Consider the following 14,964-nt stretch of genomic DNA (forward strand, 5'->3'; position numbering starts at 1 on the left):
ATTGATTGGATTTCCGTTTGAATTCCTGTTATCGACATTTATACAACTAAAAATAATAACAGTGTGGTCGATTTAATACTTCATTTTATTAAATGTTCACAATCCTGCCTGACATCCACATGCATGAGTAAAACTTCTTTATTCACAAAACGATAAAAGTATATTGTCAGAATGCATTAAGACATCATCCATTCACCATCAAACAATCAATCTGAGCAAGTATATTTCCATCTCTATCATCAGTCTGTATGTCTTCGCATTTTTCTGTACCGAGTGTCAATCACCTCACTTATTGTGAGTGCTAACTCTGTGCCTGAATGTTATCCCACACTCGGACCACATCAGGACAGTCATGGAGAGTCTCCAGCAGAGAAGATGCCGTCTCCAGCTGAGCCTGATTCAAGAGAGACGGTGTGTGAGAAACAAACTCCAGACCAGCTGAAAGTGTGTGAACCCCCAGAGTTTCTAGAGCAACCCGTACAGCTTTCATAGACGCCGTATCACAAATAAACTGAAAGAGAGGATAGTTATTGTAACATCATTATTATCCTTAACATTAGATAGAACGACTCAAAATAACTCCACATGAAACACACACAGAGGTTCTACAAAAAGCTTTAATTACTGGCAATAATAATGTAATAAATCTGGGTTTGATAATGATGTAGGAAACAAGTTACACAGTTAAAGGGAATTTTAAACGTATAAAACTGTTTTAAATGTAGTTTGGATGTCTTACCATACTCATCAAATTCCAACAAATGAACCAAAAGGGAGACAAGAGAATAGAATTCTAACATCTGTTTTTCACACCTGTAGTACAGGTCTCTCCTCCTCATCCTCAGTCTCCTGTACATCTTCAGCTCCTGCCTCAATGGCCAGTTCTAGAGCCTTCTCAGAGGTGATTTCATCTCTGGATGCTGCCACAACACCTTTCCTGTCAAAGTTACGGCGTGCTCCTTCACACAGCGCCCCACTGTGGACAAACCGATAAAAGCAGGAGATTCAGTTTTTAATAATGTAGAAGTAACACAGCCTTTATGTGTACAAATAATACATTTAAATAGACCTTTAGATAAAATAATTTGTTTTCAGGAGAGGACTCATCCGTACTTACCCATGTTTTGTCATGATGCGTTTTATTTCTTGATGGGATCGTGTGTTATTGTCTGTCAAAACCTCTATAAGTAACGTGCAGCCGCCTGGGCCTGTGGCCTCATAAAGATGCTGCAATCCTGGCTTTGACTTCTGTAAAACCCAAGGCAGAAAAAGGGGTTATACTACTGGAGAAACTTATTTATCATAACAGTTTATAGTGACAATGGCTCTCAAGGTCCACAAAGTACATAAAACATTATTTAGTATTGTATAATTATACAACAATGCTGTGTATGAACAAGAACGGCATAAAGAATGACAGAACATCTTATGCAAAGTACTGTAAAAGGGCTTATAGTGACTTGACAGTAAATCATTAGCTGCTAAATGTTTTATATTTCATTTCTTATTTATGAAAGGCACAAATACACACATGTATAATTTACCAGCGATGTTTAAATGTTTAGCAGATATATAAAAAAAAAATGTCTTACAGCGCCTTTTATTGCTCCTTCTATGCTGGCTTTTGGTAGATTCTTGTTCCGACACTGTTCCAAAATCTGTGCCAAATTGATATTAAATTCTGGATTAGATCCCCCCTCTGAAAACATAAAAGCAATCTTATACACATCATACACACACTAATACTATCAGCCACTGTATGATTCTTATAGTCTTATTTATATTTGTTTACTGCCTCATGCATTCACCTCTGACTGCGATCCTGATCATCAGGGAGTATTTGGCCATCACCCGGGCTCGAGCAGCATCTTTAGGTATTTTAATATCCTTTACCTTGGACCATTTGTTGTGTCCTGCCCAGAGCTCAGGGTTCGAGTGCAGCCATCTGCATGTGTGCAGGACTGGACACTGACAGCAACGGTGAACCACTAGAGACAATCTCACTGTGTGTGTGACAGCTCTCAGCATCATGTTTCCTAACATTGTCCTTCACTCACTTGATAGACACCAACACGTGATGCATATAAGTGACCAACAAGAATGACTTTAATTAAACGTCAAAAATGAATGCTGCCCTTCCTAAAGCTCCATGCATTCAGTGGTGCGACAAGGTCATTTTAAGGCTTTAAAATCAACATTACAACCATAATCAATATAATCAGTGCGTGTTACTTACGAAATAGTACTATAATAGAATGTTAAACTTCACCATAATTGTTCTCCACAAAAGTTTTTGTCACTGAACAGTAAATTTGCCCCGCACGAGCCTCACAGTCCTCAACACCACTGGCGTCATTTCCTGTGAACAAACTGATGTCAAAATAAAAGTTCTACGCGCTGGGGCCACACGATGGTAGTGAGGTTATTTATTTACTTGTTTTATTTTTTTATTTCAGATCAAGTTATAATTATAAACAGGGATTTGTTCATCATCGTAATTACGATGGAATGTAACATAATAACAATGATACGAAAAAGTCAAACAACAGATTTAAGCGAAGCAAAGCATAGTTTAACAATTTAAATTAATTAAATAAAATCGTAAAATAACAAAATCTGTTTTTTGTTATTATTGTGTACAAAACTAAGCTGCGAAATAATGGAAGACACAGCAAATGTAACGACAAATAACTATTTTTGTAAATTTTGTAAAAAAGAAAATGCAGTTGTATTAAAAATAATACATATTCATTAGAAAGTAATATATTTGAGAGCTTATGAGTGGAATGAACTTAGATCAGCCCAGAAAGCATTTTTTAGTAGCCTACAATAAAAAAAATTGTAGTGAATAGAATTATGTTTACAAAGGGTTCATGTTGGCAGGAAACAGAAGTTGCAATAGTGTTTTGCAATGGCTTCTAAAATTTGAAAAAGTTTAGAGACTACATTTCATCCTTTTGTGTTGATTTGATGACAGGCATTCCAGATCGTACCCACAGTATTTGCATTGCTATTGCAATCCTCTACCAGTTAACATATGGCAACACATCATGCAAAGAATTTTATTTAGAGAGGAGGTTGATTTTGATTCCATGGTGACCAGTTGACCTTGAATGAACAACTTGTGTGGAAAAACAAGTAAATAAACAATAATTGTAAAATTATTGGTGCTCAAATATAAATTGAAGCATGGTTTTCTGGCGAACCAGCAGTCGCTATCGTCTTTACTTCAGTAATCTGACATTTTTCCAAAACAGAAGTATGAAACAACTGATGTTAAAAGTGCTGAAAGAGGACAGAGAATAGCAGCAGTCTGAAAAGTCACTTCATATCTTATAGTGATGAAACCATCGGGTCGCTCCCTCACTCACCATATGAGGGGTGTAGATCATAGACCTGTACAAGTGTGCTGAGGTTTTAATCTGGGCAACATGGATATCCCTTTTAATACACAGCAAATTGACCAAACAATGTTTTGTCTGGGAGAACTGACAGACACGGTACGCTAAATTCCTTAACCTCAACTGACCAATTAAAATATTTTATTTGAGAGATGCTTATGTGTGTGCATGAATGGGATTGGGAGGGGGTTGAAGAATAGACGCTGAGAGATAATGAAGGGTTAACCTCTTTAGACCTGAGGGTCTGCCCATCTCACATGATAAACAGTGGTGACAAGCACATTACGAACCTCGGAGAGCTATCCTGCAGAACACATAGAGAAGACTCCAAAGTCTCATCTTCAATCATATCTGAGTGTGAACGATGGCAGGAATGGAAGGTTGTTGTCTGGGAAGGATCTAGTGTCATCATACCTATCCAGGGACCATTATTTGTGTCAATCTGTCTATATGGAATCACAAACAAGGTTCTCTATGACCCAAAGCTAAACCTGACCGCTGGTGCATACAACAACACAATATAAGAGCGATGGCTTCACATTTCTCAGCTCTTTGATGAGACCACCGTGTCCTAAGAAGAGCTTTAGAAAGTGAAGCTCTCTGCTGATCTGAAGTTCTGGAGAAGGTCAGAGGTCTTGGGTTAAGCATGTTGTCAGTGGAGGTATCTGTGGCTTTCATGCTGTGCAGTGTGCTGATGAAAGCCAGGGCTCTGGTGAGTACTTCACAAACATTTTGTTCATTTACACCATATGGATTTTCACATATTTGATTAATCTTTCTAATGCAATTCGAAATCAAGCTGAAGGCAGTATTTCTTTTAGAAAAGTCGTTGTCAGAAAGGCAAACTATCTGTTTTTATAGGTTTCTGGATCTAATGTTTAACATTATACTACACACATTGCATACTCGGTATATTATTGTGCAAAAAAATTAAATATGAATTATAAAGGCAAAGAATATGCAAGCATGTGGAGAAGTTTGTTAACATGTGTTTTTGGAAAGTATTTGGGAACACAAACTGTTTTTGGGACGATGGCATATTCTACAAAATACTGTAAGAAGAACAATAGCTAAAATTCTTGTTTGTGTTCTTGTATCTTATCTGGTGAAGCATTTTGCCTGCAACACAAAAAAAATGGTTTTGATACAGGGAACACATAAAAAGATAAAGAATGTGAAGCTTGAAAGCACTAGTTGCTTTAGAAACTTCATATGTCTGCCAACTGTAAATGAAAATGGAATGGTTATTGTTATATATGTTACAGATATCTTTACCAACATTAAAACAGGACAAACTAGTACTAGTGTGAAAGATGTACACAAGTTAATGTGTAAAAAAAGTGACAGAAACATTGATTGAGCACAAAACAAATGAATGTCTAATGTGAGTTAAGCATTTTAACAGGAAATCTTAATATCACAAAAATTCTGTAGGTGTTTTGACATGTTAAAAAACCTCAAGATGACCTGGATTGATAAACTTCAGAACTCAGAACTTGGTTTAGGTGGTATGTGTTAGATTCCAAGATCTTTTCTTCACTAAAAATCATCATGTTTACCTTTTAACATTTCTTATTGTTTGTTTGACACACTTAAGCACGCCCTTCTCTACAATATTTCACTTTTCTTTTCTGCAAAGTAGTAATCAAACTGGGATTTCTTCGGCTTTTCAGATTTCATTTCTGAAACTACTTCAGGCTAATGTGGAAAGGAAGGCATGCCACAGCTTTTTAATGCTGTCAGACTCATAAAGACTGGCCACACACATGTGATCACTGAAGCAGAAAATGAGTTTGTCCAAAAGAAATGAACATTTGATGAACGGGCAATCAAGAGACATAGTTTAACCCAGAGAGGTCTGGTTGATTTTCAGGAGCGCAGCAGTTTCCCTGGAATAGAAGTTGCCTGGTAAAATTGTTTTACTACATTTTTACATTAATCTGAAATTTAAAAGCTTACTTCTAGACTGAAAAAATGATTTAACCTCAAGGATTGAGTCTGATTGAAAGATGCATGATGTAAGTGTGCATGTTTCAAGGCTAAAAGACCACAGATCAAACGTTTGTTAAGGACAAGCATGAAGTTAAGGTGTTTTTGATTATTTGAATAAATCTGGGAATTTTTAATGCATTGTTATTTTAGACTGTAATTAGTATATAAATTGAATAGATGTTGCATTAGAAACATAAATCTAACACACATGAACACAGCAGCTTTCTTGTATGTGTACCCCACTGCATTTCTTTCCACATTTCAAAATCATTCAGGTCAGGTGTTAAGGACTAGATTGTCAATACAGTAGGTGTGAGTAAGAGTACAATATTTGTTTGTATGTCACTCTCTATGCTGCATAACTCCCAATATGTTGCGTCCATTAATCCATTTCAAAAGAACTGATTTCCCTTATGATTCGTTAGTCTGAAGCTTGATTGTTTAGAAAATTTGGCAACACATTATAAAAATAGTGTTAATGTATTTATAATGCCCCTATAATGCTTTGCAATGTTTCTTAAATAATTTTAACTAATAAATTATAACACTTATCGATTCATTGTTACACTCAATAACCATAAATTATATTTTGATGCAAAGTGTTAGATGGAAAGTGAATATGTCCTCTATGCCATTAAAGTGAGATAACTTTAAATATAAATATCGGAGCCCGATAAAAATAATAATTTTAGACGAAAAATGTCAGACAGCACTTTTGGATCTGAACTCTTTCTGTGTCTCTCACACGCACTCTCTCCATATCTTATAGATAGTGGTATGCTGGTTTTGTTTGGTGGTTGTGAAATGTATTCAGGACACAAACGCTCCTGTGTTTCTGTGAGAAACCACCGATCAGAGCTCATAATGTGGGGTGGGTGGTGGTGGATGCTCGTGGGTGTGGGGTTTGCAAGGTTGGATGTGCTCTCTGAAGGGTTGAAGAGCTCGACACATACCACAGGAAAGTGCAAATATTTCACAACACTAAGAAACGCGCACTAAGAATCAGCCTACAACAAGGTGTGCCAGATTTGGTGAAAGATGGATGATTCTTGAGTGAGATTGTGGGAAGCAAAAAAACCTTACAAACATTACTATCCAAAAGGTTTTGTCTACATATAACATGAGAACATTTGCTCACACTGGAGGAACTTCGACAGATCACAGCAAAATTCATGACAAAAATTGTTTTATAAAGTCAAGCCCTTTCAACTTCCCACTAGTGCAAAGCAGGTATACAGCATTATCCATGTACAAGTAAAGACAATTTATTTGTTAACTATATACTTAAAAATATATATATGATGTAAAGAGTACATTACACTATTTAAAAATATGAATGAATATTTAACTTATGAGTATAATATGAGTCTTATTAAAAATATAAATTTTGCACTTTTCAAAGCAATCTGTTAAATTAGTAAAATGTATACACAATCTACATTAACAAATAAAATATTTACTTTGTGTTTTGGACATCTACATTATATTCTATAACCATTAAAGGTATGATTTGTTTTAAAATAAAAAAAAACTGTCATGATTTTGCCTCATCATGTCATGTCTTTCTTGGTCTAGTGGCAGGATCATGACAGAGAGTCACGTTTAGTGTAGAGCGAGACATAACATTGTTTGTTTTGACATGTCAGGCACTCTCTCCCGGGTCTCGTCTTTTCCCCGCCCCCTTGTTTCCTCATTATTGATTGTTAATTATTTCATGCCCCACAGCTGTTCCCTCTTAATTTGATCACTTATTTAATGCCCCTGTGCTTTCTGTCTTGTGATGGTTCATTTCGATTTGTGTGGATGAGTCCCTGTGTCTAGTTCAGAGTAGTCTCCTCCCGCTAGTCAAAACGAGTCCAAGTCCCTCCTACCCCCCTCCCTTTAATGTTATTTGTTTTAAATATACCCAATCCCTTATCGTAGCCATTATGTTCCCCCTCCTCTGTTGTATGGTTTCTCAGTCTTGTTTGTCTTCGTTCTTGTCTGTCTTGCCCTGCTAGTTTTTCTTTTGAGACACCAAGGGGTGTCTCTTAGGGCAGGGGTACTGATTTTTTTGTGGACAGGGTCATGACAGTACCATGTCTTGTATGTGCTATCTCTTGTGTGGAGACACTTGGCTGTTCTGTATGACATTGCGCCACGTGTCTTCTTGTCAACTGCTTTGGCCCCGCCCCCTTGTTTCCCCATCATTGCACCATTGGTATTTGATTCCCCTCACCTGCCCTGTGTAATCTTCCTGTTAGTGTTTCATTCCCCTTACTTGCCCTGTGTAATCTTCCCGTTAGTGTTTGATTCTCCTCATCTGCCCCTCGTTAATTTTCCTTATTAGTGTTCCCTATTTGTAGCCTCAGTTTCTCTTTGTCCCTTGTCCCTTGTCGATTCATTCTTCGTACCATATTCATGTTAGTCCCTGTCCTGGTTATCTTGTTCTTGTTCTTGTTCTGGCCTTGCCTTGCCCCCCCCCCCTCGTCCCTGACTTGTCCCTTATAGTGAGTTTTGTTTGTTTTTACTTTAGTTCTTGTTTTGTCCCCTAGTGGGTCCCCCTAGTTGGACCCTAGTGGGTCCAGTTCCGGTCCGGTCCAGCAGCGCCGGCATCCAGTCCGGGTCCGGCCGCAGCGCTGGTACTTCCAATCCGTTCCAGTCGGCTCTCCAATCCCGTGCAGCCGGCATCATTGTTTTTTGTTCCCCAGCCTTGCCTTTATTTGGACTCTTGTGGTCCCACCTTTGGACTCTTGTGCTGCCCCCGTGGACTCTTGTGCTCCCCGCTGGACTCTTGTGTCCCTATATTGTCCCTCATCATGTCATGTCTTTCTTGGTATCATGACAGAGCGTCATGTTTGGTGTAGAGAGAGACATAACATTGTTTGTTTTGACATGTCATGCACTCTCTCTGGTCTCGTCTTTGTCCTCGCCCCCTCGATTCCTCATTATTGATTGTTAATTATTTCATGCCCCACAGCTGTTCCCTTATGCCCCTGTGTTTTCTGTCTTGTGCTGGTTAATTTCGATTTGTGTGGGTGAGTCCCTGTGGCTAGTTCTGTGTAGTTGTTTGTAGTTATTGTCAAATCTTTAGTCTTGTCTAATGTAGTAAGTCCTTGTTCCTGTTTATCTGTCATGTTTTGACCCGTGTTCTTTGTTATTTTACCCCCTCGTGGGTTTTTGTTTTGTCATTATTATCATAAAAAGTCTTGTTAACCCCTTACCCGATGTCTGCGTCCTCTGTCCTTGATCACCCGAACCTGACAAAACAAAATAAAATTTGCCATAGTAATACAAAAATGTTTATTGTTATTATTGTGTGAGTTGGAATTGTCACATTTAAGCCGTTTTCTGTTGCTCTCATAGATTGATTCTGATGATGTCATCACCAGAGATGAACAGATCTTTCTTCTGATTGGTGCACGGGCAAGGTGTGAGAAAAGCATCCATGCTCAGCAAGATCAGCTAATCGGAGGTAATAAAAAGGGGCATGATGTGTGTGAGCTTTGGGGGTAATATCAGGCTTTTCAAAATAGTTAGAAACGAACTGAAGTGATCAGATATTTTTACTCCTACAGATCCAATTTCCTGAAAACAGCAGCATCCGTTGATACAGCAAATTAGACTGCAGGCTCTGTTTATGTCGAGATTTCAGGATAAGGAATATTGATTTGGCCTCAGGTTTCTTTTATATTAATGGTGATGAGTCACTTCATATCAGCACACCGAAATGGCCATAAACAAAACGCCTTCTTACTCTGTGATGATGAATGTAGATGTGGTGCTTTGTCATTTAGGCTTTTTGTCTATTGAGGAGACTGTGCGCCTTCAAACATTTTGTTGGAGAATACGATTGATTGCTATTCGTTTATGCCTACTTGAAAATGATAAAACCTATGAAATTGACATTCATCTGTGTGTCGTCAGAGGATTGCTGTGTTCCTGAGTGGGATGGGATCATTTGCTGGCCCAAAGGAAAACCCAGTCAGCTTGTTACAGTTCTGTGTCCCGAGTACATCTACGACTTTAACCACAGAGGTCTGAACAACTCTCAATAAATGAATTCTAGGCACAAAATAGAAATGGCCTTAAATATTAATCTTTATCCTGCTTTACCTTTGCATTTAACAGATATTTATGTTGCTACTAATTTAAGAAAGAACTGTCTTGTATTCTAGGACATGCGTATCGCCATTGTGATGCCTCTGGCAAATGGGAACAGGTGCCCACTCTAAACCGGACTTGGGCCAACTATACAGAATGTACTACTTACCTACACACCAACCATAGCGATCAGGAGGTGTGTAAATACATAGTTATTACCCATATAAACATTTCCATATAATCTCATTCATATGTTACAGTAATACAAAAATTACTTCCCACTTTTATGAATCTTATGTTTTGTTCTTTAGTGCATGGAATGATTAGTGTTGAATCCAACTTAAACCATACGAACTGTATCTATAACACGCACAAATTGCATCTTTGGTAATCAACACATATAACTCTCCTTTAACACAGTTTATGCTATGTGCTATTCTGTTGTTCTTCAGGTGGTCTTTGAGCGTCTTTACCTGATGTACACTATTGGATACTCTATATCACTGACAGCGTTACTGGTGGCTGTCTTTATTCTCTCCTATTTCACGTGAGTGCTTGCTCAACATTAACAGAAAGATACATCTAAAAAAATAAACTCTCTCTGCCAACCTAATCCAGTAGTAGGATGTACGTCAATGTGAGTTGATGTGATTTTCTTTTTGTGCTGTCGTTATTGTAAAACTACACGCACAGAAATACGCACAGCAAAATTTTAAATGAAACATGAGTTCTGGTTTGAAGTTGGCTGCTACATGAAATTAAGCAAATCTAAGAACAATGGTAACATATACATTTAGGCATTTAGCGGACACTTTTATCCAAAGCGACTTACAAGAGGCGAGGAAACCACAAAGCGTTGGTGATTGTTGGTTGAACTATTTTTGTAATTATATAGTTCACCATCAAAATGCAAATGCTGTCATTATTTACACGCCCTCTTGTCATTTCAAACCTGTATGACTTTCTTTCTTCTGCAGAACACAAAATTAGATATTTTGAAGAATGTTGATAACAGGAAATCGTTGGTCCCCTTGACTTGCATTGGTTTTGTGTCCATACAATAGAAGTCAACAGGGACCAACGGTTTTTGGTTAACAACATTTTCTAAATAACTTTTGTCTTTTGCAGAAGAAAGAAAATCACACAGGTTTAAAATGGGTGAGTAAATGATGATCACTATTGATTATTTTATATTTTTTCACGTATTGAACCTCAATTATTTTAGAAAATATTGATTTATACATTTCCATTTGTTAATGGAACTTTTGCTATTATGCTTACAATTTTTCATTGGTGTTTTTCTGCAGGCGTCTTCACTGCACCCGTAACTACATCCACATCCACCTCTTCACCTCATTCATATGCCGAGCAGTTAGTATATTTGTGAAAGATGCTGTTTTGTATACCATAACAGACGAGGCCAAACTGGAAGATGGGGCAGTAGGACGGCCCTACATGGTGCTTACACACACACACCGAAATATAAAATGTCGTTCTGGATCTTTATGTTTTTGTCTTACAAACAACAATTATTCATAGTGACCATAGATGTAAATACAACTAAACATTTTGTATGTCACACGCACAATAATGTTCTGATGGCATTGATAGGTTTGTGTAAAATTATTATTCACAGAAATGTCTGCTCTCTGCTGCATCACATATCGAATCTCATCATCTCATCTGTTGTGCTCAGGTGGGCTGCAAGGTTGCGGTGACGTTTTTCCTGTATCTCTTGGCTACCAATCATTATTGGATCCTGGTGGAGGGCCTGTACCTGCACAGCTTAATCTTCATGGCTTTCCTGTCTGATAAGAACTGTCTGTGGGCTTTGACAATCATCGGCTGGGGTCAGTTTACATTTACATCCATTAATTTAGCAGATGCTTATATCCAAAGCGACTTATAAGAGAGAGCATGTTCCAACTTGACCCCTCCTTGCCTCTTGTTAGGTACTAACAAATATAGATGTGACTGTGATATCAGTGGATAAAGAGGAGTCATCCATTATTCTCTTGGTGGTAGAAAAACGTTCACATGACTTCACTGCAACATTTGGTTTATTGTCTCTTGTTTCTTTGGTAGGGATACCTGCTGTGTTCGTATCCATATGGGTCAGTGCTCGGGCGTCTTTGGCAGACACACAGTAGGTGTTTACACGCAAACAGAAAGTACAGATTCATTCACTGAAACACGCTGCTTTCACGAATATTCACCCCACTCCATTCTTCCAGAGAGTTTCTGTTAAATGTTGATGCATTGGAAAACATTACACATGACCACAAGTGTTACCTGGGTGTTGAACTGTGTTTGACACATTGCACTTTGCTTGTTGACCACAGAGCTCAATTTTAGTTTCATCAGACCATAAAAATTTCTTCCAAAAGGTTTCACGGTTTGTCATGTGCCTTCTAGCAAATTTGAGGCATGACTTAATGTATTTTTCCAAACTGTCTCCCTCTCGTAAAGAGGCTGAATCTGTGAAGTGATGAAGAATTTGCTGATGTCTGAACAATTTCTTCCCCATAAGCCCTGAAATTGTCAGTTCTCAGTCTGGTCTCTTGGCATAGGTGCAACTACCCATTTGTGGAAGATGCAACATTGTGTCTTTTGTGTCTGTCAAAGTATTGCACGGAGAAGCACCTTTTACGATAAAATATTGATAACATTTTATCTAAAATATTAATTTAATGAATACTGAATTCATCAAAATGACTTAAATAAGCACATTAAAACAAGAATGCGGTGAATATGTCTGTATTTTTTGTTATTATCAGGTGCTGGGATATTAGTGCGGGCAACCTGAAGTGGATTTATCAAGTACCAATCCTGGCAGCTATCATAGTAAGATCTTTTTTTTCTTTAGTAAATAAAAATGATGATCTAAAACTTTTTGGCCTGCCTTCACACACAAGACTTAAACCTAGTCCCAGACTAAAAACCATGTCTGGAACTGTAAACTACGTGAGATTTTAAAATATGTTTCTGTTTTGTTTCAAGATGAACACCGGTGATATGTAAATCATTATTCATCAAACTGTGTGTGTGTGTGTGTTTGGATTGATAATAGTCTTAAAAATGTATTATAGTGTTCATCCACTCAACACTCAACAAACATTTAAATTTCCTTAGTCTTTTTATGGTCTTTCGAGCAGACTATTTATCACGGAGCATTAAAATGTGTGTTGTGCCTGCTATAAGTCACTTATATTCCTCAAACTCTTCATCCAGGTAAACTTCTTCCTCTTCCTCAATATCATCAGGGTTTTGGCATCTAAATTGTGGGAAACAAACACAGGAAAACTGGACCCTCGTCAGCAATACAGGTTATAAATAATTACACGTACACATTCATACGACACGCATACACTCATTCAGTGGCTTGGTAAATATCACAAAAATCTACATAAAAATCTTTTAAAAGTATCTTGGTGATTTTTGCCAATGAGTATTAAAAACACATTGATTTAAAAACCCAACAGTTAATTTATTTAAAATGTACATAGTATTTCATTTATTCTATGAGGTTTAATTAATTAAAGAAATTTAATTGAACTAACAATTTATATTCTTAAAACACTTTTTATTTTGGGTGAGTTCCAATATAAATATTTAAGTAAATTTCATTGATTTCACAGCTTTGATATTCACTCAGTTTTTTTGTGTAAACTGTTTAACAAAAGAATGGAATAAATCTCTGTTAAACTTAGTCTATGCTTATTTTATAGTGATTTATTTTACGTTAACTGTAGGAAGCTGCTGAAGTCAACCCTGGTGCTGATGCCACTGTTCGGAGTTCATTATATGTTGTTTATGGCCCTTCCATACACTGACGTCACAGGTCTTCTGTGGAAGATTCAGATGCATTACGAAATGTTGTTCAACTCTTCACAGGTAAAGCAAGTCCAGTTAGCTATGACAAAACTACACGCTTGCAAATACGCAGAGATGCAATTGTACAACTAAGGCTTAGAAATGTATCCCTGAATCCTTACAATTTTTTGTAGTTGTATTAAGACTTTGATTTAGCTTTTATTTTCATATTCTTTGTTTTATGTTTATTTAGTTTAAATGAATAGTTCACCCTAAAAATGGAAAATTCTGTCATCAATACTCACCCCTTACTAAAGGAACTAAACACACTAAACTTACTAAACACATAAAACTTACTAAACACATAAACACAACATCAAAGTGTTTTATTAAGGCCATTTTCCGCTCTAGAATCCTATTGCATCTAGCTGATGAAACAAATGTGTTTTGTGACTGTGGTTCTGGCTACAATTTATTTATAGTGTCTTGTTCGTATTCGAAACATGGTAACATGTTCTGTCCTAAAAATTGTCCAACCTTAAGAAGAATGCCATTTTTTACAGGGTTTCTTCGTAGCCTTTATTTACTGCTTCTGCAATGGAGAGGTAAGTGTTCAACTTTTTTACATTGATATGAGTCTGTATTTATTGTATGGAAATGTAACACTGGTTGGTGTATCCTGTTATGGAAGCGCCACAGTCACACTATTTACACTTTTCAATGAACCCACAAACATCTCACTTACAATTGTCTTTCAAATTTGGCTTGAATAGGAGAAAGAATAATAATCTCAAGAAAGTGATGCAATTTGAATTTGCGTGTACATCAGTCTAAATAAATCTCCCTGTATTTCTGTCTATACAAAGGTGCAGGCTGAAGTTAAGAAGGCGTGGCTGAGGCGCAGTCTCACATCAGATCTAAAGCAGAAGGCTCGTGTCACCAGCAGCGCGGGGGGTGGGAGCGGCTACTATGGGGGCATGATGTCACACACCACAACACAAAGTGTTTGCCTTAGTGTCAGCGGTACTAAAAGTCTGCCCCTGGGGACCATGGGGTGTAGAGGACAATCCCATCTGCACACTTCACCAAACTTACCCGGCTTTGTGCTCAGTAACACAGAGACTCTGTTTTTACCAGTGCAGCAGAATGAGCTGCTCCTGAGGCAGGATGATAGAAATGCGATGTGCGGTCAGACATGCAGGAAAGTAAGGGAAACTGACCATGATCTTGAGCCATCTTTTGTAGCAGATGAGGAATATTCTGGGTCTTTATCTTGGAAAGAGGTGGAAACAATGCTTTGACTCTTGGACTTCTGTGTAAATAAGAAAACTGCCAGCTCGGAAAGCAGGGAAGCTCACATCAATGTCTGTCCAATTTCTTTAAATACCTTACTGTAGATAGGCTACAGACATTAAAAATAAAAAGCATGGAAATAATTTCCCAGCTCATTAAGAACTTTGTGTTTTCCATAGCTTTGATGTCATCAGATTTCTCTGGATTTGAGGACATTACATCTTCCACTATGGACTAGCCCTTGTGGCAAATCTGAACCTGCATGGTCCCTTAATGAGACATACAGTATAGGCCACTGCAAATATTTATCCTTTTGCTGTACCACACATTCCTGATAAACATTTGAATGGAATAGTTCAACGAAAAATGAAAATAACCTACA

General features: G+C 37.5%; 2 protein-coding genes across 4 annotated transcripts; one reads left to right on the top strand and one right to left on the bottom strand.

The window, feature by feature from the left end:
• Window positions 1-67: 67 nt before the first annotated feature.
• Window positions 68-2,352, bottom strand: LOC130439122 (translational activator of cytochrome c oxidase 1). Of its 3 annotated transcripts, none has more exons than XM_056771560.1 (6): window positions 2,237-2,352; window positions 1,809-2,056; window positions 1,593-1,699; window positions 1,118-1,248; window positions 814-976; window positions 68-511 (listed from the first exon to the last, which is right to left on the bottom strand). In XM_056771560.1, exons 2-6 carry the CDS (start codon window positions 2,041-2,043, stop codon window positions 302-304), a joined length of 846 nt encoding a protein of 281 aa, XP_056627538.1. In that variant the 5' UTR covers window positions 2,044-2,056; window positions 2,237-2,352; the 3' UTR covers window positions 68-301. The 3 variants fall into 3 exon arrangements, with proteins under 3 accessions (XP_056627538.1, XP_056627539.1, XP_056627540.1); XM_056771561.1 differs by having other exon boundaries at window positions 2,270-2,340; XM_056771562.1 differs by having other exon boundaries at window positions 68-394; window positions 1,809-2,346.
• A 1,598-nt stretch (window positions 2,353-3,950) lies between these two features.
• On the top strand, window positions 3,951-14,964 carry pth3r (parathyroid hormone 3 receptor). Its single transcript, XM_056771597.1, has 13 exons — window positions 3,951-4,113; window positions 8,739-8,847; window positions 9,300-9,410; window positions 9,551-9,672; window positions 9,929-10,023; window positions 10,784-10,934; window positions 11,173-11,326; window positions 11,562-11,622; window positions 12,254-12,320; window positions 12,708-12,802; window positions 13,229-13,370; window positions 13,853-13,894; window positions 14,156-14,964. The coding sequence occupies exons 1-13, from the start codon at window positions 4,048-4,050 to the stop codon at window positions 14,588-14,590; spliced, it is 1,650 nt and encodes a 549-aa protein (XP_056627575.1). The 5' UTR covers window positions 3,951-4,047; the 3' UTR covers window positions 14,591-14,964.

This window comes from Triplophysa dalaica, chromosome 17 (genome assembly GCF_015846415.1).
Source record: "Triplophysa dalaica isolate WHDGS20190420 chromosome 17, ASM1584641v1, whole genome shotgun sequence".
NCBI classification, from domain to species: Eukaryota; Metazoa; Chordata; class Actinopteri; order Cypriniformes; family Nemacheilidae; genus Triplophysa; species Triplophysa dalaica.